Here is a 22,292-nt window from a genome sequence, read left to right on the forward strand (position 1 = left end):
ACATGCTGCAACTATTGAAATCTGGGAGCCCTTAGAGCCTGTGTTCAGTGACAAAAGAAGCCGCCACAATGAGAAGCCCGAGCACTGCAACTAGGGAGTAGCCCCTGCCCGCTGCAGCTAGAGAAAGCCTGGGTGCAGCAATGAAGACCCAGCACACTCAAACAGAATTAATAATTAATTAAAAAGAAAATAAAAATATTTTTCACAACATGCCTAGTAAGGGATGAAAAAACTGATGCTCAGTTAACTGAAACTTGTAATTCATAGTAAGATATAATTTGTTCTAAATTGATTGGCTTCTCAGGAAGCATCTTAAAACTTTTAACAGTTTAGCTCATAAAAATAAATCACTTATTCCCAAGAAACAGCACCTTCTTACATCTTACAATGGTTTTAAATTTCTGTTGACTGTAACTTGTCGACTGGTGGGATCACTGGCCTGGGTTAGGGGTATTGCCCAAGACCAAGACTGTATTATAGGTGAGGTGGTGGGCGGGTGTGTTATGTCAGGAGTCGAGGGTCCTAACCAGAATCACTGGGCAGTGGGTCTGGACTTCCTTAGCAGACTAGCACTTCAGGCAGCTGCTGGCTGGCCCATCCCTACGTCAGGTCCTGAGGCCGGGACAGCCAGGGTCTAAGTTCTATCCCTGCTTGACCCTGAACTCTGGTGACGTCGTAGAGGAGAAGCAGAGTTTAAAGAGCAATGGGTGGCCGCTTGTCACTGCTCTGCCTCCAGTTGACATGTGACTGTAGATAAGGGGCTTGGCCTGGGAGAAGCTCAGTTTCCTCACTCACTCAGCAGACTGAAATGCCTATGTGCTCCTCTGCTGCTGCCGCCGAGTCGCTTCAGCCGTGTCCGACTCTGTGCGACCCCACAGACGACAGCCCACCAGGCTCCGCCGTCCCTGGGATTCTCCAGGCAAGAACACTGGAGTGGGTTGCCATTTCCTTCTCCTAATGATGGCCTACCACTTACCCTACACCAAGCACTATTCAAAGCAAGTATGTATCAACTCACCTAAACTTCTAATCATCCTGATGGGGTCAGAACTATTACTGATGCATTTTACAGACCAGAGCTGGTTCTTCCTACTGAAGGGGAGACCCTGAACAAAACAACCAAGCTCTCTGCCCTCCAGGGTACACTGCTGATCGTTAAAGGAAGGATAACAAAAGAACTGACCTCAGGTTATCTGAGGCTCACCTAATATATTAGAGTTGCTAGAACAGTACCTTGAATGTAGTGACTGCTCAGCCAACTGAGCTATCATTAGATAATAAAATCAAGCAACCATACTGCTTTTATCTTACAAAGGTCTTATGTAGAGTAAAAGTGGCTACTGACGTGAAAGATGGAGAATTATCAGGAACACCTAGCAGTCAGAACTGGCATTGCCACAGCGGGGCTATAGCTGCCATCCCCACTGTCAAAGGAAGTGCTCTAGAGAGGGGCAGGGTGGTGGGAGGGGCAAAGGTGGATGATGAGGGGGTGGGGGTCGGAGTGGAGGGGTGGGGGTATGGAGTGGAGGGAGGTGGTGCTTCTCATCCTCACAGGGTCTCTGCTCTTGATTCAGAAGAAGTCTGAGATCAACTCCCATTTCGGTGGGGCAAGGTAGCCCGTTTGTCAGCTCCCAAAGTCAGGTGAGTCCCAACTTCCCTCCCTGGGGAGGGAAGGCTCTGAGACTGCAGGACCAGCTCCAGTTGCTTTGGGAATGAAGAGCTGGGGTCCCTCGTCTACCTACCCGGGGGGCAGGCTGGGGACCCCAGAACAGCATGACAAAGGCACCATCCCAGCAGAAGCGGGGTACCCTCGCCTCCCACGCACCTCCGTCATGTCTCCGAAGGGCAGAATCTCCAGGTCGTGGTGCAGGGAGCAGCAGTGGAGCACCTGGAGATACCTGCAAAGGAGAGGGAGCTAAAGGGCCAGGCGGCCGGCCAGAGGCCCTCCAGCCTTCTCGAGTTGGAAGGGCAGGTCTTGCATTCCGTGCTGAAAAATTTGGCCTGGATCCTGCATTTAATGGTAAATCACAGGAGGCTTTTTTCATTTCCTTCCTTCATTTTTTTTTTTAATGTAACACGTGCACTTGGTAAATGAACAGAACAAAAAGAAGAAAAGGTGAAAAGTGAGTCTCCCTCGCATCATTGACCCTCAGCTGCTTTCCTCTCGATTAGTCACTAAGAGTTTCCTCTATACATATTCAGAAATAATCTAGTGATGTATGGTATGTGCAACAGATATAGGTTTATATTGTTTTAATGGCACGACCGTATTCCAGTATAGGGAAGTACCATGCGCTGTTTAGCCAGTGAGCTAATGCTGGACATTTGGATTGTTGCTAGCTTTCAGCTGTCCTGAATAATTCGATGTGAACATTCTTGTACGTGGATCTTGGCATTCATGGGTGATGCTGCATGGATTAAGTACCTAACGGTGAATTTTCAGAGTCAAAAGATAGTGTGTTTTTATTTTTGACAAACTGCTCTATGAGTCAAGTCAGTCTGAAAGCTGAGCAGTGACAGAGACTGGGCTTTTAAGACAGCTGCCTTGGAAGCAGAGCACAAAGGTCAACAGAGCAGAAGGCTGGAGACAGGGAGCCAAGAGCGGGGCAGCGGGCACTGTTCAAGCAGAAGGTCACGGACCAGCGCTGGCAGTGGAGGTGGAGAAGGGAAATATTATACCAGAGCTGTTTAGGAGGTTGAGTCTTCCAGGGTTGCTGACCAATTAGATGTGGAAGGAGGAGGTGGTTCTTGGAGGAGGCAGGGTCGGGCTCCCTGGGGTGCACAGTTCAGTGATGCCATTAAGCCTAATTGGGAATTTGGGAGGAAAAGCAGGTGGGGTGGGGGCTGGGCACATTGGACCTGATGTTGAGGAGCTCACAGAACAACCGGCTGGAGATAGCTGGTTTATACACCCACATATCTGTGCCTTTCAGCAAGGTTACAACAGGCAGATTGCAAAATCAGGCAGAGTTAAAAGGGGCCAGAGTCCACCAGAGTTGGAAGCACAGCTGCAGCAATCAGAGCAGTTTTCCTTGCTCCTCCACAGACCAGACTTTGCTCATGATTTCCAAGTGCATGTCTCAAGCAGGTCCACCCAGGACTCTGGAGGGAGAGGCTGCAAAGGGCAAGGAGGGTGTGGGCCCGGCTGGGAATCTAAACTCCTTCCTCTACTGTTGCACATCAACGGTGTGTTTTAGCTTTTGACTTTACCTTCTTAGGTTAGGAATTAATTAACACAAGGAAGTTTCAAAGTAACACTTTCGGAAGGGGAGGGTTATTTTGAGCCAAAGGAGCATAATAGTTAAGCGGTGGCACTAGTGGTAGAGGACCTGCTTGCCTTTGCAGGAGGCGTGAGACACAAATTCGATCCCTCAGTTGAGAACAACCCCTAAAGGAGGGCATGGCAATCCACTCCAATATTCTAGCCTGGAGAATCCCATGGACAGAGGAGCTATGGTCCATAGGCTTGTACAGAGTGGGACACGACTGAAGTTACTTAGCCTGAAGTTTCTGAAAGCGACTGAGTTCAGATTCTGACTCTACCATATCCTAGCAGCTCAACGACTTCAGGCAAATTATTCAGTCTCTTGGGGGCCTCAGCTGATTCGCTAGAAAATGGATCTGATGAGAATCTTTCCTTCCCAGTGAGAAGGAAATACAGTGATGCACGTAAGTGAGCACACAGCAAGTCGTTATTAGCAGCAAGAGGCCCCTCTCCAAACCAGCCCCAGACCCCCACGTCCCGCCCTGCTTACCAGGCCTTGTCGTATTGGCTTCCCATGAGGATGTTCTCCCGGACACTCCCGTTGATGATCCAGGCCTGCTGGGGGACATAGGCCAGGCTTCCGTGCACCCCCACTGAACCCTCCAGCAAGTGCATCTGCGGCAGAGTGAGTCCAGCCTCAGGCCTGTGGCAGCCACAGAACAGATCCCCCCTGGCTCAGCAGCCACAGTGCCCAGGGCTCCACTGTGCTCCAGGAGCCTGGGGGCTCTCCTGTGTAAATGAAATCTTAACAGGATCCTGCCAGGCCCACTGTGAAGGCCCTGAGAAGGCCGTGGGCAGTAGTTGGGGAGAGCCAGATCTGTTCCTACTGTGACTGAAGGCAAGGTTCGCATTGAAGTCACCCACGCTTTTTTCCTCTTATTTCCCCAGCCCCAATCCGTAGCAAGCAGTGCCTCCCTGCTCTTTGCTGTGAGATGGAAAGCTCCAGGCCACCTCTGTCCATCCCTGAGTATCACGGAATTACTACTGATGTGTGGGTGTGATAATGTCATCACGGATCAGGAAATGCCTTTACTTTTTGGACATCGTGGTGAACCATTAGTGGGGAAAGTGTCATAATCTTTGTAATTTAAAATAAGTCTACCAAAAAATAAATAAATAATGGTTCTACAAAGTATATTTCTACATAGATGTGGCAAGTACACAAATGCTATCAACTCCTGAATCTCAGTGGTGGGTATATGGATCCTGACCATAGTGTTATTCCTGCTTTTCTGCAGGGTAAATTTAAACGCACACATTTAAAAAGAATCAAGGCCACAGCCCTCATGCCCATGACCCCAGCAGAGGACCTCATGATGTTATGCTTCTTTCTCTTCTTATCCTGTGCTTCCTACTTCTTAACTGAAGACAGGCTTTAATAAGAACTAAACCCTTAAATGACATCTTTTTGTTTTCCTTCATGGGAAGCTAAGTGATTGGTTCATTCGAAGCGACAAGCCGCTAGCCACGTAGAAAGGTGGCCCTGAAGGGAAGCTGCTGGGAAACGTAGCTGTGACGAGCAGCAGAGTTCTGACATCAGCTGGACTGCTGTCCTCGCTGGCTGCATCCCTCACCTGCTGGCAGCTGTGGGCGAGTCACCTCTCTCGGCCTCATTTACTCATCTGTAAACTGTGGATCACAATAAACTGTGGAAGATTCTGAAAGAGATGGGAATACCAGACCACCTGACCTGCCTCTTGAGAAACCTATCTGCAGGTCAGGAAGCAGCAGTTAGAACTGGACATGGAACAACAGACTGGTTCCAAATAGGAAAAGGAGTACGTCAAGGCTGTATATTGTCACCCTGCTTATTTAACTTCTATGCAGATTATATCATGAGAAATGCTGGACTGGAAGAAACACAAAATGGAATCAAGAGTGCCAGGAGAAATATCAATAACCTCAGATATGCAGATGACACCACCCTTATGGCAGAAAGTAAAGAGGAATTAAAAAGCCTCTTGATGAAAGTGAAAGAGGAGAGTGAAAAAGTTGGCTTAAAGCTCAACATTCAGAAAACGAAGATCCTGGCATCTGGTCCCATCACTTCATGGGAAATAGATGGGGAAACAGTGGAAACCATGGCAGACTTTATTTTTGGGGGCTCCAAAATCACTGCAGATGGTGACTGCAGCCATGAAATTAAAAGATGCTTACTCCTTGGAAGGAAAGTTATGACCAAACGAGATAGTATATTGAAAAATAGAGACATTGCTTTGCCAACAAAGATCTGTCTAGTCAAGGCTATGGTTTTTCCAGTGGTCATGTATGGATGTGAGAGTTGGACTGTGAAGAAGCTGAGTGCCAAAGAATTGATGCTTTTGAACTGTAGTGTTGGAGGACTCTTGAGAGTCCCTTGGACTGCAAGAAGATCCAACCAGTCCATTCTGAAGGAGATCAGCCTTGGGTTTTCTTTGGAAGGAATGACGCTAAAGCTGAAACTCCAGTACTTTGGCCACCTCATGCGAAGAGTTGACTCATTGGAAAAGACTCTGATGCTGGGAGGGATTGGGGGCAGGAGGAGAAGGGGACAACCGAGGATGAGATGGCTGGATGGCATCACTGACTCGATGGATGTGAGTCTGAGTGAACTCCAGGAGTTGGTGATGGACGGGGAGGCCTGGGGTGCTGTGATCCATGGGGTCGCAAAGAGTCAGACACAACTGCATGACTGAACTGAACTGAACTGAAACTCACCTCAATGTCTGTACCTTCCTCATGGAGTTGTTTTTGGGTTGGGGGCCAAGGGAAAAAATGGGAAGCTCTGAACACAGGGCCTGGCATTCAAATACTATTCAAACTATTTTTATTTAAAAAAAAAAAAAGTGGAGACTTCCCTGGTGGCCCAGTGGTTAAGAATCCACCTTGCAATGCAAGGGATGTGGGTTTGATTCCTGGTCAGGGAACCAAGATTCTACATGCATGGGAGCAACTAAGCCCTCACACTGTAACTAGAGAATCCATGAGCCACAATGAAAGATTCCACATAATGCAATGAAGACACCTCATGCCACAACTAAGACACAACACAGCCGAATGTGTAAGTGAATGAATGAATTATTTTTTAAAAGCGGAAGTTTTCTTCTCCTTAGTTGTAAGAAGTTGGGGGAATAAGTTGCATCACCTGTGGCGCACAAAAACACACGAGCCATCAGATTGATGTATTCAGAGAGAATTGCTATTGACAAGGTGACCGCTTTCCTAGGAGGTGATGAGTTTGTCCGTGTGCTTTCAGGAGGAGGAGCTAAGGAAGGAGGGATATCAGATAGTTCTCCCAACCATGTGGGAAGGAGGACAATGGACAAAGTTGGGAGGGGGTAGGAGAGAAGCCCTAGGACGCAGTGAGGCTGAGGCTGAGTGTGGAAGGGCTGGAGAGCTCCCCCACGGGAAGGAGGCCATAGACACACAGATGGCTGTTAGGATAGAGTCCAGGTGTTATGGCTCTTTTTTGTTGTTCACTAGGAGGTGTGCAACATGACCTCAGTGTTTGGGGGGAAGGGGTTGGTCTTGTTGGAAACTGGAGAAGGAGTGGGCTGAGTCACATGCCTGCAGAGCTGCAGATGAAGCAAACCTCAAGAATGTCCCAAGGCAATGCGATTAAATGGTTCCGATTTCAAGGGCCTGATGCTGTCTCCATAGGGACACATGTCCCACTCTGAGTTTGTCTTCATGAGATGATTTGTATTATCATATCAAGCATCGAGGTGCCTGTATCATCACCTTGGTGGCCGCTTGATTACAGCAAAGGGCAGGGAAAGCACAGAGAACAGATGAGGATGAAGCTCCAGGTGTCCTAAGAAGTGGTTCTCCCATTGGAAGGTAAAATGGAAGCACAGTCATAACTCACCTCCCCCACGGCACATGCTCAACTGTTTTGAATTTATAAAAATTCTATTGGCTTAGACCCCTTTGTGGGAAAGACGTGGTGGTGTGACTTGCTGGGGGACCTGGAACCTGAGAGTTCCTGGCCCTCGGAGAGGCGGGGTGCATGCATGGGCCACAAGACACTCACCTGCCCCAGGATGGCTGACAGCAGGCTGCTCTTGCCACTCCCCGTGTTGCCGCAGACCCCTAGCATGGTACCCTGCAAAGCCAAGGAGGACAGACAGGCGTTGGGACAGCTGACTTGCCCAGGACAGGTCTATTGTCTTTTATGAAAAATGACAAACAGAAAACAGCGACACGCACCCCAAGGCCCCTCAGACAAAGCTCAAGAGGAGCTGAGAGGCCAGTCTATCCAGGTGGGATGGGGCAACCTCAGAGGAAGGAAATTGCATGAGAGTGGCAGAAAGGAATTATGCACAGATGGTCCTGTCCGGCACAAAACCCAAATTCCAGGTCTACATCTATTCTACTCTATGATCCTGGGCAAGTCACTTAGACTCTCCATGCCTCAGTTTCCTCATCTGTAAAATGGGGATAACGAAGCCAGTTCGGCATATATTCTTTCACTTATTCATTCATTCATCCATCGAATAGTCATGTGCATTTCTTCTGTGTACCAAGCAACGAAGAAAAGAACTCTCATTAAGTTTACAACTAGTGGGAAGAGAAAAACCAGGAAATAAATAACAAAACAAAGAAGACAGATGGTGGTAAGTGGTATAAATTAAATACATTTGCGACCATGACAGACAGTTGGATGTCGCTACCGTGACAGCAGTGTTAGATGGGCTGGCCAGGGAAGGCTTCGTAAGAGCATGTGTCACTGCAGCTGATGCCTGAATGACAAGAAGGAGTGAGACAGAAGAAGGCCTGAAGGTTTCACACCACGGGAGCACGAGGAGCAAAGGTCCTGAGACAGGAACAAGGCGACTGACACAGAGCAGCGAGAGCGCTGCTGTGGAGGGAACAGTGAGAGACAAGGTTGGGGACGTGGGCAGGTGCTCAGGGAAAGCTGGACTCTACCCTAAGTGCAGTGGAGGGCCACTGAAGGACTGAACCAGCAGAGTGACTCGAACGGGTCTGTTTTAGAAGGCTCCCTCTGTCCACCATGCGGGATGGACTGGAAGAGGGCAAAAGTGGAAGCAAAGAGGCTGCCAAGGAGGCTCTTGGAGGAGCTGGGCATGGCATGCTGGTGGCTGGGGCTGGGGCAGCGGAGGAGGCTGTGGCGAGATGAGTCTGGTCCAGGAGAGATGCTTTCGGAGTGCTGCCAGGCCTCGCTGATGGAGACTGGATGGGTGGGAGGAAAGGAAAGGAAAGTTTGACTTCTAGGACCTTAACCACTGGAAAGATGGTGATGCCACCTCCAGAAATGGAGAAGACCTGGGGAATGGATCAGAGAGGGTGAAAACCAAGTTCTGTGTTGGTCTTCTTTGTTTGAAATATCTGGTAGGCATTGAACAGGAGGTAATAAAGAGAGTGAAGTCTGGAACTCAGAGGAGACTTCAAGGCTAGAGATAATAACAGCATAGAGATGGAACCTAGAGCCATGCGATTGCAGGTGACCACCAAGGGGGGAAATAGAGATATATCACTAATATTAGATATTAATATTTATTATTACTAGATGTCAATATTTATTGCTATTAGATATTTGTGTCTATTTTAGATATATCTATTATTAGATATAGATCAATGTCTATATTCTATACCTATATGATTTTTAGATATTAATATCTATTATACTTTAACAGATATAAGTAGATAATAGAGAAGAGATTTGGACAGAGCAGAGGAGTCAACTGTCGCAAATATTAGTCAGAGAAGAAGCCAAATGAAATCAGTTCACAGAGTAACCCAATTGAAAGATATAGCACAGTGCTTGGCACACACTAGGAACTTAATAAACCTTAGTATAGTCTTTTCTCTTTATCCTTGGTCCCTCCAAAGACCAGCGAACATACAGCTTGCTACTCTAGGTCATGCTATTACAAAACAGTTTAGATGATCAACTGATTTACACTTAAGTATGAAAGACTTCCTATTTGCCCTCCATGGAAGTTTTCTTTGTCTTTCTATGGAAAATTTCTATTTTAGAGGGAGATCTTGGAGAGGGCAGTTTTTAGCCAAGGAAATGGCGGTGCGTGAGGCCAATCTCCCGGTCTTCAGCCCTAAAAGTCTGGCTACCAGCCCGTGTGCTTGGACCAGATGAGGGTACCTTTGACACCGCCAGGTTTATCTTGTGCAACTCTGGGCCCCGGGTGTCCCCCTGATCCTCTGGCTCAAGGCCACCCAGGGGTGGCTGAGCTCTGGTCATCCCCTCAGGAGTGTATCTGCTCTTCTCCACCTCCAAGGCTCCATTGACGATCCCAGGGCAAGTCTTTCTCCATGACAATGTGGCCTCCTCTAAAACCACTGGTTTGCTGGGGTCTTCCAATGCCTTAACATATATGACAGGGCTCTCTTGGAGGAAAAATTTCTGTACAGAAAAAAAAAAAAAGAAAAGGAAGCAGGGAGGAATTTAGTTCTTTAGTCCAGTAGGAACACATACCCATTTTACTGGCTTGCCAACTGGTCTGATTTATGAACTTTTAATAAACCGAGAAGTCTGAAGAACCACCATCAATTAGAAGAAGCTAGTTCTGGCTGGTGAAAATTCCACATCAGGGTTTTCCAAATCTCAGACTACTGGGCTGTTCTTTCACGTTTGTACCCTTCCTGTACTATGAGTTCTTTTCCATTTTAACTTAACATTAACTAGTGACATAGCCTGGTGGGCTGCAGTCCATGGGGTCGCTAAGAGTCGGACACGACTGAGTGACCTCACTTTCACTTTTCACTTTCATGCATTGGAGAAGGAAATGGCAACCCACTCCAGTGTTCTTGCCTGGAGAATCCCAGGGACGGGGGAGCCTGGTGGGCTGCCGTCTATGGGGTCGCACAGAGTCGGACACGGCTGAAGCGACTTAGCAGCAGCAGCAGCAGCAGTGACATAACCTACATTAGCCTCATTACTTAAGTGGTAAGAGCTGTTGAAACATAATACTGATGTGCAGTTTTTCTCATTAACTTTCATTTCTAAGTATTAAAAGTAAAAATGTCTGTCCAGGCACGACTGTGCAAAATGCTGTTTGGGTCATATATTTCAAAATGTATTGGCAGGTCACTTTTCTCCACACCTCCATCTCACTGTCTGCAAGAAATAAGAGTTGAACTGCAAGAATTCTAGCACCAAAAAAAGGTGGGTGGGAAGTATGATCTCACTGATCAAATTACATTTGCTTTTCTCCACCAGGGCATGCTCAGAAAGAGATCTAGAAAGACACTTGCAGACATTTTGGACAATTGATTTTGTCTCTCCATAGTAAATGCTGAGCAATCTTTATTTTCTGTATCTTTTGGCCTTGTCTGAACCTTTGCAAAGAGTATATAGCATTTCACAAAAACACAACAAAAAGCTATTTTCAGAGGAATAAAAGAATGCCACATGTAGCAATATGGATGGACCTAGAGATTATCATACCAAGTGAAGAAAATCCAGAATCTAAAAAGGAAAAAAGATACAAATGAATTTTATTTACAAAACAGAAACAGACTCACAGACTTGGAAAACAAATGTATTGTCACCAAAGGAGAAAGGTAGAGGGAGGGATAAATTAGGAGTTTGGAATTAACAGATACATACTACTCTATTTAAAATAGATAATCAACAAGGACCTATTGTTTAGCACAGGGAACTCTACTCAATATTCTGTAATAACCTATACAGGAAAGTAATTTGAAAAAGAATGCGTGTGTATATATATACATATATATATATCACTTTGCTGTATCCATGAAACCAATACAACATTGTAAATCAATTATACTCTAACATAAAATAAAATTTAGAAAAAAGGTAGTTTGTTTATTTTTTAAAATTGAACCTCAGGTACATTGAAATGAATTAACTATAATATTTGGGTCAAGGCTTACAGTCATCAGCAGGAACTGCATGGCCCACTTTATTTCATTTAGCTAGTTGGGCATTTACTCGTTTAGCAATTTTTTAATAACATACTGAATATCTGTGAGCCCACCAGTGGACCCAGGAGCCATGACTTTTATCGATCAATGGGGTCCTTCCCCAGCTCATCCTCCGGCTTGGTGGGACAAAGAAACTCCCTCTTTCCAAGCCCTCCCCTTGGGCAAACACTGTCCCCAGATTTGTGGTTTTCATTCCCTTGCTTTAAAAAAAAAAAGCACACTGCCTTAATGTGTCAGTATAACAAGCACACACCTGGACATGAATCGACACCAACAAACTGGGTTATGGGGTGACCCCCAAATGCTCTCAGCAAATTCTCAGTCTGTAACTTTAATGATGCCACTCAGTGACTTTTCATTTATTATTATTATTTTTTTAATAACCAGTGCAAAGGAAAAGGTGGTCTGGAGGGCTGCCTACCACAGGGCCTTGCCCGGAGCCCCAGTGTGCAGCCTCAGCAGCACCCAGCAGCCAGCTTGCCTCCTACCTGTGGCTACCTGCATGGAGGCAGCCTTCCTGAGGGCCTGCAGCTTTCTTCTCCCTGCCCCACCCACAAGGTGACTCCTTAGTACAGCCCTGAGGGGAACAGAGGAGAAAGACTCTGGCCTTAGAGATCTCTCTTCCCCCTTCCAGTCTGAGGATCTCAAAGACAAAGGCCCATGCATCAGACAGAAAATGCAGATGACTGAAAAGAGGTCTTGAAGTGAAGGGACTTGGAGGGTTAGTACCTGTCCAGCGTAACAGCCCCAGCCCCTTGAGGCGCTGAGGAAGTGCAGCCCAGGGTCTGATATCTTAGCCCTCTCGCTGGTGTTTAGTAGCTAAGTCGTGTCTAATTCTTTGAGACCCGCCATGGACTGCAGCATGCCAGGCTTCCCTGTCTTTCCCTATCTCCTGGAGTTTGCTCAAACTCATGTTCATTGAGTCAGTGATGCCATCCAACCATCTCATCCCAGTTGCCCGCTTCTGCTCCTGCCCTCAGTCTTCCCCAGCATCACAGTCTTTTCCAATGAGCTGGCTCTTCGCATCAGGTGGATAAAGTACTGGAGCTTCAGCTTCAGCGTCAGTCCTTCTAATGAATATTTAGGGTTGATTTCCTGTAGGATTCACTGGTTTGATCTCCTTGCAGTCCAAGGGATTCTCAAGAGTCTTCTCCAGCACCACAATTTGAAAGCATCAGTTCTTTGGTGCTCAGCCTTCTTTGTGTCCAACTCTGACATTTGTACATGGCTACTGGAAAAACCGTAGCTTTGCCCTGACCCTCCCCTTCCAGCCTCCTCCTCTTCTGCCAGCATCCCTACCCACCCTCTGGGCCCAGGCTGTAGCCTCCTCATCTCCTGCAGGTAGAAACAGGCATGGAAGGGGAGGGCAGGAGAACTCCTCCAGTGGGGAGGAGGAGGCAGAAGGGGCCCCAACAGCTGAAGCTGAGAGGTTAGGGAGCTCCTGAGGCTGTTGATAAGTCAAGAACTAGTGTTACTCAGACAAGACAAGTTAATTCCAGCCTCAGGGTGTTTGTACCGGCTGTCCTCTCTGCTCTGTCATTAACACTCAACCCAAACCTCTCCTTGGGAGAGATCTGTCCCTGACCACCGTGGCCCCAGCCCTCCCCAGCATGCACTCCAGAACATCACTCTGCTTTATTGGCACCACAGCCCTTCACATGAGCTAATGTTATCTTCTCGGATGGTTAATCCACTTGGACATCACCTGTTTCCAATACCAGATTACATTATAGAAAAGAACTGACTCCATATTGGATCTGCTTCTTTCCCTTTAACCTTTGCTTCCCATTGCTTTTATCCACTAAAAGGGTACATAATGGCCTGCCTCAGGGGACCCTGCCCTTCTGCTTGAATGTTTAACCAGAATGCCTTTGTTCAGGACCGTGTCCACTTGTGGATGGCTACAGGAAGGAAAAAATTAACACATCTCCTTCCCAAGGCTGGCCATGCCAGGAGATATTTGTAAAACCAATGGTCTTTTTTACTTCCTCACCTCCCCTCATCTCTGTTCTATAAAAGAACCTGGCATCCAGACCCCCATAGGATGGTTATTTTGAGACATTATTCTGACATCTTTTCAGTCTGCCAGCTTTCCAAATAAAGTTGTATTCCTTGCCTCAACACCTCGTCTCTTGATTAATTGGCCTGTCGTGTGGTGAGCAGAGTGAGCCTGGACTTGGTAACAATTATAACCCTCTGAGAGCAGGAACCATACGATCATTCTCACTGTGGTGTTCTCCATGACGAGTATTCATTATTTTTGCTTGTTTTTTCTTTTAAGCCACATTGTGTGACTTGTAGGATCTAAGTTCCCTGCCAGGGATTGAATCAGAGCAACAGCAGTGAAAGTGTAGAGTCTTAACCACTGGACTGCCAGGAAACTTCTTGCTAATTTTTTTTTTTTTTAAATAAGTATATGAGTGAATGGATGATGTAGATTGGGGACTGCACACATTTAGGAGAGATGACTATAAAATGCTTTTAGAAATTGGTTTAGATGAGAGTTTTTCAACTTCGATGCCTATAGGGACAAGACCAGAAAGGTAAAGAAGTGAAGTAAACCATTGCTGAGATGATGGATGGAAAGTAAGCCCCAGGCCTGGAAGTGTGCGATGGCATGGTGGAGGCTGCAGCAAACTCCACCTGAATTCCCTGACTACATGAGGGGCAGCTACCACCTCGGCTAGAGCTGCTGTGGCCACAGAATAATGTGGGTCCACTATTGCCAGATCTTCTGATTATTCAAGAAAATCCAGAAATCTGAGTTTTTAATATACAATTTCCGGTTTTTTAAATGCCAGCAACAGATGCAATTTTTAAAAAACCAAAACGATCGTGGTAACTCTACCCACACCTGAACAGGGTCTGCAGGTCAAACAACATCTGGCTGAGATATGGTTTGGATCCATGTCCTAGAATGTCCTTGGGGCCTGGGAACTAGCCTGACTCATCTGTCTGCCCAGCCCCACACCACCCTGAGCACAGGAGATCACCGAGTTAGATGGATTAGCAATCCTACTACTGGTTAGTCCCTCTCCATCTGGGCTGGACTCTGCCTGGCCTGGGGTCACACTCAGGAGGAGCGGCATGGGGCTGCAGGCCCATGAGAACACGGAGTAAGGGGCTGCACGCTCAGACCTCTGGCCACTCACCTTGAACCTGTCGGCGGCAGACACGGAGTTTGTGAGGCCTTTGACTGCGAAGGGTGTGAAGAACACCAACAGCCGCATGGGACTCAAGGTGGCCACGGTGCTGAAGGCCTGGATGAGGCAGAGAGGAGGCAGTGAGTGTCTCGACACTGTCCTGCTCCCCCTCCCAAGGAAGACCCCATCCCGGAGTTTCAAGCTGCAAAGCCAGACCTGCAGCTTCCAGTAAGCAGGTTCTTCATTTGGTATTTTGGGACGACTAGGAAAAGTGGGGAAGAGCACTTATCTTAAAGTCACTGAGTGAAGGCCTGGTTGCGTTTATAGCTTAGCACTGGATAATTCCTTAACTCAGACAGGTCACTCCCACCACAGTTTCCCCATTGGCAAAACGCCCCAAATCCTGACCATGGTACAGGAATAGTTGGGAAACACTGAAAAATTACCCAGAGAGCTACCAGCGACATAGCTTTGAACTATTACTGTTGTTAAAAGAGATTAATCTCCAAAATATACGAACAGCTCATGCAGCTCAATAAAAGAAAAAAAGTCAAAAAGTAAGCAGATCTAAACAGACATTTCTCCAAAGAACACAGACAGATGACCGGAAAAAAAAAAAAAAAAAAAAAACACCACCATGAAAAGATGTTCAACACCATTAATTATTAGAGAAATGCAAATCAAAAACTACAATGAGGTATCACCTCACACTGGTCACAACGGCCATAATAAAAAAATCTACAAACAATAAATGCTAGACAGAGTGTGGAGAAGAGGGAACCCTCTTGCAGTATTGGTTGGAATGAAAATTGATACAGCCACATTGGAGAACAGCATGGAAGTTCCTTGAAAAAACTAAGAATAAAACTACCATATGACCCAGCAATCCTACTACTAGGCACATACCCTGAGGAAACCAAAACTGAAAAAGACACGTGTACCCCAATGTTCATTGCAGCTCTGTTTATAACAGCTAGGACATGGAGGCAGCCCAGATGTCCATCAGCAGACAAACGGATAAAGAAGCTGTGGGACATATTTACAATGGAGTGTTCAGTTCAGTTCAGTTCAGTTGCTCAGTCGTGTCCGACTCTTTGCGACCCCATGAATCGCAGCACACCAGGCCTCCCTGTCCATCACCAACCCCCGCAGTGCACTCAGATTCACATCCATTGAGTCAGTGATGCCATCCAGCCATCTCATCCTCTGTCGTCCCCTTCTCCTCCTGCCCCCAATCCCTCCCAGCATCAAAGTCTTTTCCAATGAGTCAACTCTTCGCATGAGGTGGCCAAAGTACTGGAGTTTCAGCTTTAGCATCATTCCTTCCAAAGAAATCCCAGGACTGATCTCCTTTAGGATGGACTGGTTGGATCTCCTTGCAGTCCAAGGGACTCTCAAGAGTCCTCCAACACTACAGTTCAAAAGCATCCATTCTTTGGCACTCAGCTTTCTTCACAGTCCAACTCTCACATCCATACATGACTGCTGGAAAAACCATAGCCTTGACTAGATGGACCTTAGTCGGCAAAGTAATGTCTCTGCTTTTGAATATGCTATCTAGGTTGGTCATAACTTTTCTTCCAAGGAGTAAGTGTCTTTAAATTTTATGGCTGCAGTCACCATCTGCAGTGATTTTGGAGCCCCAAAAAAGAAAGTCTGACACGGTTTCCACTGTTTCCCCATCTATTTCCCGTGAAGTGATGGGACCAGATGCCATGATCTTCGTTTTCTGAATGTTGAGCTTTAAGCCAACTTTTTCACTCTCCACTTTCACTTTCATCAAGAGGCTTTTAATTCCTCTTCACTTTCTGCCATAAGGGTGGTGTCATCTGCATATCTGAGATTATTGATATTTCTCCTGGCAATCTGGATTCCAGCTTGTGTTTCTTCCAGTCCAGTGTTTCTCATGATGTAATCTGCATAGAAGTTAAATAAGCAGGGTGACAATATACAGCCTTGATGCACTCCTTTTCCTATTTGGAACCAGTCTGTTGTTCCATGTCCAGTTCTAACTGTTGCTTCCTGACCTGCATGCAGATTTCTCAAGAGGCAGGTCAGGTGGTCTGTATTCCCATCTCTCTCAGAATTTCTCACAGTTTATTGTGATCCACACAGTCAAAGGCTTTGGCATAGTCAATAAACCAGAAATAGATGTTTTTCTGGAATTCTCTTGCTTTTTCCATGATCTGGCGGATGTTGGCAATTTGATCTCTGGTCCCTCTGCCTTTTCTAAAACCAACTTGAACATCAGGAAGTTCACAGTTCACATATTGCTGAAGCCTGGCTTGGAGAACTTTGAGCATTACTTTACTAGCGTGTGAGATGAGTGCAACTGTGCGGTAGTTTGAGCATTCTTTGGCATTGCCTTTCTTAGGGATTGGAATGAAAACTGCCCTTTTCCAGTCCTGTGGCCACTGCTGAGTTTTCTAAATTTGCTGGCATATTGAGTGCAGCACTTTCACAGCATCATGTTTCAGGATTTGAAATAGCTCAACTGGAATTCCATCACCTCCACTAGCTTTGTTCATAGTGATGCTTTCTAAGGCCCACTTGGCTTCACATTCCAGGATGTCTGGCTCTGAATGTTACTTAGCCATAAAAAAGAACACATTTGAGAGTCAGTCCTCATGAGGTGAATGAACCTAGAACCTAGTATACAGAGTGAAGTAAGTCAGAAAGAGAAAAACAATTATGGTATACTAATGCATATACATGGAATCTAGAAAGACGGTACTGATGAACCTATTTGCACAGCGGCAGTGAAGATACATTGAGACCAGACTTACGGACAGATGGAGAGGGAAGAAGGAGAGGGTGGGAGGTATGCAGAGACTAACATGGAAACATACATTACCAAGTGCAAAATAGATAGCCAATGGGAATTTGTTGTATGACTCATGGAACTCAAGCTGGGGCTCTGTAACAACCTAGAGGGGTGGGATGGGGAGGGATGTTGGAGGGATGTTCAATCGAGAAGGGACATGGATAAACCTATGGCTGATTCATGTTGATGTTTGGTGGAAACAAATGTAATACTGTAAAGCAATTATCCTTCAATTAAAAATAAATCAATCAAAAAAATCTACAAAAAATAATGCTGGAGAGGGTGTAGAGAAAAGGGAATCCTCCTATACTGTTGGTGAGAAATGTAAATTAGTACAACCATTATGGAGAACAATATGGAGGCTCCTTAAATATATATATATTTATACAATTCGTGACATTGTAGAGGAGACAGGGATCAAGACCATTCCCATGGAAAAGAAATGCAAAAAAGCAAAATGGCTGTCTGGGGAAGCCTTACAAATAGCTGTGAAAAGAAGAGAAGCGAAAAGCAAAGGAGAAAAGGAAAGATATAAGCATCTGAATGCAGAATTCCAAAGAATAGCAAGGAGAGATAAGAAAGCCTTCCTCAGTGATCAATGCAAAGATATAGAGGAAAACAACAAAATGGGAAAGACTGGAGATCTCTTCAAGAAAATTAGAGATACCAAGGGAATATTTCATGCAAAGATGAGCTGAATAAAGGACAGAAATGGTCTGGACCTAACAGAAGCAGAAGATATTAAGAAGAGGTGGCAAGAATACACAAGAGAACTGTACAAAAGAGATCTTCACGACCCAGATAATCACGATGGTGGGATCACTCACCTAGAGCCAGACATCCTGGAATGTGAAGTCAAGTGGGCCTTAGGAAGCATCACTATGAACAAAGCTAGTGGAGATGATGGAATTCCAGTTGAGCTATTTCAAATCCTGAAACATGATGCTGTGAAAGTGCTGCACTCAATATGCCAGCAAATTTAGAAAACTCAGCAGTGGCCACAGGACTAGAAAAGGTCAGTTTTCATTCCAGTCCCAAAGAAAGGCAATGCCAAAGAATGCTCAAAGTACCGCACAATTGCACTCATGGTAACCCACTCCAGTGTTCTTTCCTGGAGAATCCTAGGGATGGGAGAGCCTGGTGGGCTGCCATCTATGGGGTCACGCAGAGTCGGACATGACTGAAGTGACTTAGCAGCAGCAGCATCACACGATAGTAAAGGAATGCTCAAAATTCTCCAAGCCAGGCTTCAGCAATACATGAACCGTGAACTTCCAGATGTTCAAGCTGGTTTTAGAAAAGGCAGAGGGACCAGAGATCAAATTGCCAACATCCGCTGGATCATGGAAAAAGCAAGAGAGGTCCAGAAAAACATCTATTTCTGGTTTATTGACTATGCCAAAGCCTTTGACTGTGTGGATCACAATAAACTGTGGAAAATTCTGAGAGAGATGGGAATACCAGACCACCTGACCTGCCTCTTGAGAAACCTGGATGCAGGTCAGGAAGCAACAGTTAGAACTGCACATGGAACAACAGACTGGTTCCAAATAGGAAAAGGAGTGCGTCAAGGCTGTATATTGTTACCCTGCTTATTTAACTTCTATGCAGAGTACATCATGAGAAACGCTGGGCTGGAAGAAACACAAGCTGGAATCAAGATTGCTGGGAGAAATATCAATAATCTCAGATATGCAGATGACACCACCCTTATGGCAGATAGTGAAGAGGAACTAAAAAGCCTCTTGATGAAAATGAAAGAGGAGAGTGAGAAAAGTTAGCTTAAAGCTCAGAAAACGAAGATCATGGCATCCGGTCCCATCACTTCATGGGAAATAGATGGGGGAACAGTGGAAACCGTGGCAGACTTTACTTTTTTGGGCTCCAAAATCACTGCAGATGGTGACTGCAGCCATAATATTAAAAGACACTTACTCCTGGGATGGAAAGTTATGACCAACCTAGATAGCATATTCAAAAGCAGAGACATTACTTTGCCAACAAAGGTCTGTCTAGTCAAGGCTATGGTTTTTCCAGTAGTCATGTATGGATGTGAGAGTTGGACTGTGAAGAAAGCTGAGTGCCGAAGAATGGATGCTTTTGAACTGTGGTGTTGGAGAAGACTCTTGAGAGTCCCTTGGACTGCAAGGAGATCCAACCAGTGCATTCTGAAGGAGATCAGTCCTGGGATTTCTTTAGAAGGACTGATGCTAAAGCTGAAACTCCAGTACTTTGGCCACCTCATGTGAAGAGTTGACTCATTGGAAAAAAACCCTGATGCTGGGAGGGATTGGGGGCAGGAGGAGAAGGGGACGACAGAGGATGAGATAGCTGGATGGCATCACCGACTCAATGGACATGAGTTTGGGTGAACTCCAGGAGTTGGTGATGGACAGGGATGCCTGGCGTGCTATGATTCATGGGGTCGCAAAGAGTCGGACACGACTGAGCGACTGAACTGAACTGAACTGAACATAGATGGTAGCCCACCAGGCTCCCCCGTCCCTGGGATTCTCCAGGCAAGAACACTGGAGTGGGTCATCATTTCCTTCTCTAATGCATGAAAGTGAAAAGTGAAAGGGAAGTTGCTCAGTCATGTCCAACTCTTAGCGACCCCATGGACTGCAGCCTACCAGGCTCCTCCGTCCATGGGATTTTCCAGGCAAGAGTACTGGAGTGGGGTGCCATTGTCTTCTCCAAACTGATATATATATATATACCATATTACCCAGCAATCCTACTCCTGGGCATATATTCAGAGAAAATGATAATTTGAAAAGATATGTACACCACAATATTCATGGAAGCACTATTCACAATAGCCAAGACATGGAAGCAACCTAAACGTCCAATGACAGATGAATAAAGAAGACGTGGTACCTACAGTCAATGGAATATGATTTAGCATAAAACAGAATGAAATAAGGCCATTAGCAGCAACACGGATGAATCTAGAGATTATCATCCTAAGTGAATTAAGTCGGGTAGAGAAAGACAAACAGCATATGATATCATTTATATGTGGAATCTAATTTAAAATGGTACAGATGTACTTATTCACAAAACACAAACAGACTCACTGATCTCAAAATTAAACTTACGGTTTTCAAAGGGGAAGCGCAGGGGGAAGAGATAAATTAGGAAATTGAGATTAACATGTACACACTACTATATATAACATAGATAACTAACAAGGACCCAGGGAACTCTACTCAATATTCTGTAATGAGCTATATAGGAAAAAAAATATGAAAAAGAATCGATATATCTGATTCACTTTGCTAACACAACATTGTAAATGAGCTATAATCCAATAAAAATTTAGAAAAGAAAGAAAAACTCCCTAAGCATCAAGCTTAATCCATGCCTCACCTTACCCTGTCAGGAGACCTTTCCTGACTGTAGCAAACCACCCTTGGTTCTCAGGATCCCAGAGAATGACCTCAGGAAGGTACCTTGGGAACCTTCCATTCAATTCATGCCGTTCATGCCCCGTCTCTACCCTCTTCTTGGTCCAGATGAACCTCCACTCCAACAGAGCTTTAGTCTAACCTTCAGTCAAACCTGGTGTGGTCTAAGTGCAGTGTGACCTTAAAGTTCCACTGAGCGTTCTCCTTACACAGTCTTCCTACCACCCAACGACTCCCTGGGGTGTTCCTTGGTGTGTGCCAGGCTAGCAGAGGTGACTGCCGTCTGGAGCACCAACAAGCCCTTGGCTGCAGACTGTCAAATGCACCTCTCTTGTTTCAGATGCAGGCTCCTGGGCTCTTTGGATGGATTCTAACCTCTCTAAGAGCTGTTTTGTGGTTGTTGTTGTTTAGTCACTAAGTCTTGTCCAATTCTTTGCGACCCCATGGACTGTAGTCCACCAGGTTCCTGTGTCCATGGGATTCTCCAAGCACGAATACTGGAGTGGGATACCATTTCTTTCTCCAGGGGATCCTCCGAACCCAGGGGTCAAACTCATAGATTCTTTACCACTGAGCACCTGGGAAGCCTCTATAGTAGCACTCTGTCTTATGTCAAATAATCAAACTCCTAACCTTGAAAGGCAGCTGCTGCTCCCCAAGGCCAGGGTCAGACCACAAAAGAAAAGACAGAAGAAGCCAGACCTTTGCATTTAAAATGCATTTTCAGGGCCCTATCGAGATCAGAGGAGCTCCCCACTTCAGGATTTTCAACCTCAGCATCATCTGGGTTTTAACTACACATTTCACTTCCACTGCACCCCGAGATGACAATCTTTCCCCACCCCACTCCAGCCCCCACAGCTGCTATGCAAGGGATACCAGCTCCACATATGGACTGAAATGGAAGAAAGCTCAAGACCCTAACAGTCTGGAAAATCAAGATTCATTTGTATTATTCGTTTACAAAACCTCTAGATCTTTCGGGGGGCATGGCCTGGAAAAGGACACATGAGAAAACTCCCTATATATGAGGGAGGAAGCAAAGGACCCCAGCACTTACTACTGAAGTTGTGAGTTTCAGTCGTAAACCTGTGTGGGTGAGGAACAGCGATACTACAGATACGGAGGGGGCTAGGAACAAGATGACTGTGGTCAGGCTCTGGATAAACCCACACTTCTCCAAGAGCTTTGTTTCCTTTTTTCTGAGATCTGGAAAATTCAAAATGCAGAAATGAATCACAAGAACATTCTTCCAGGAGCATAGATCAAGCCCCAGAAGATGAAAGAATCCCCAGAAGGTGAAAGGCTCAGTCCGCCATGACATCCCAGGCTCAGAGCAGAAAGCCAGGTATTCTGTACCTTTAATGACTTTTGTAAATGGCTTCTCCCAGGCGTACATTTTAATCAACTTAATGCTGGTGAGAACTTCACTGGTCATGCGGATGCGCTGGTCACTGACCTCTGATGTATGATTCTGTGACTCCACAATCTTTCTGGTCAGGAATACCTGCAGTGAGGATGCAGCAAGAGCATCTTTTACAAGGGTAGGAAAGTGCAGTCTGGCGTTAGTGTGGAAACTGAGAGTACTTCCCAAGTCAGCTCCGCATGTGGACTGAATCCCTGGAGCTAATCCTGCACTCTCAGTTCCTGGTCCCCGCTGAAAGTCTGGAAGCCTCTCTGGGCCATCATGCCTCAAGACACCTGTCTCACACATCCTGGGGGGCTTTCTCTTCTGAGTTCCA

The 22,292-nt window shown here is 45.9% G+C and overlaps 1 protein-coding gene across 1 annotated transcript in view; it reads right to left on the reverse strand.

The window, feature by feature from the left end:
• The window catches only part of ABCC11 (ATP binding cassette subfamily C member 11), a 98,238-nt gene that overhangs the window by 35,380 nt on the left and 40,566 nt on the right, over positions 1-22,292 (reverse strand). The window contains exons 8-14 of the mRNA XM_027977814.3: positions 21,910-22,057; positions 21,611-21,759; positions 14,326-14,433; positions 9,366-9,626; positions 7,278-7,349; positions 3,756-3,880; positions 1,826-1,898 (exon numbers count right to left, since the gene is read on the reverse strand). Of these exons, the coding sequence (XP_027833615.2) occupies positions 1,826-1,898; positions 3,756-3,880; positions 7,278-7,349; positions 9,366-9,626; positions 14,326-14,433; positions 21,611-21,759; positions 21,910-22,057 (936 nt within the window). The remainder of the gene's footprint in view (positions 1-1,825; positions 1,899-3,755; positions 3,881-7,277; positions 7,350-9,365; positions 9,627-14,325; positions 14,434-21,610; positions 21,760-21,909; positions 22,058-22,292) is intronic.

The sequence above is a fragment of the Ovis aries genome, chromosome 14, assembly GCF_016772045.2.
Source record: "Ovis aries strain OAR_USU_Benz2616 breed Rambouillet chromosome 14, ARS-UI_Ramb_v3.0, whole genome shotgun sequence".
Taxonomy (NCBI): domain Eukaryota; kingdom Metazoa; phylum Chordata; class Mammalia; order Artiodactyla; family Bovidae; genus Ovis; species Ovis aries.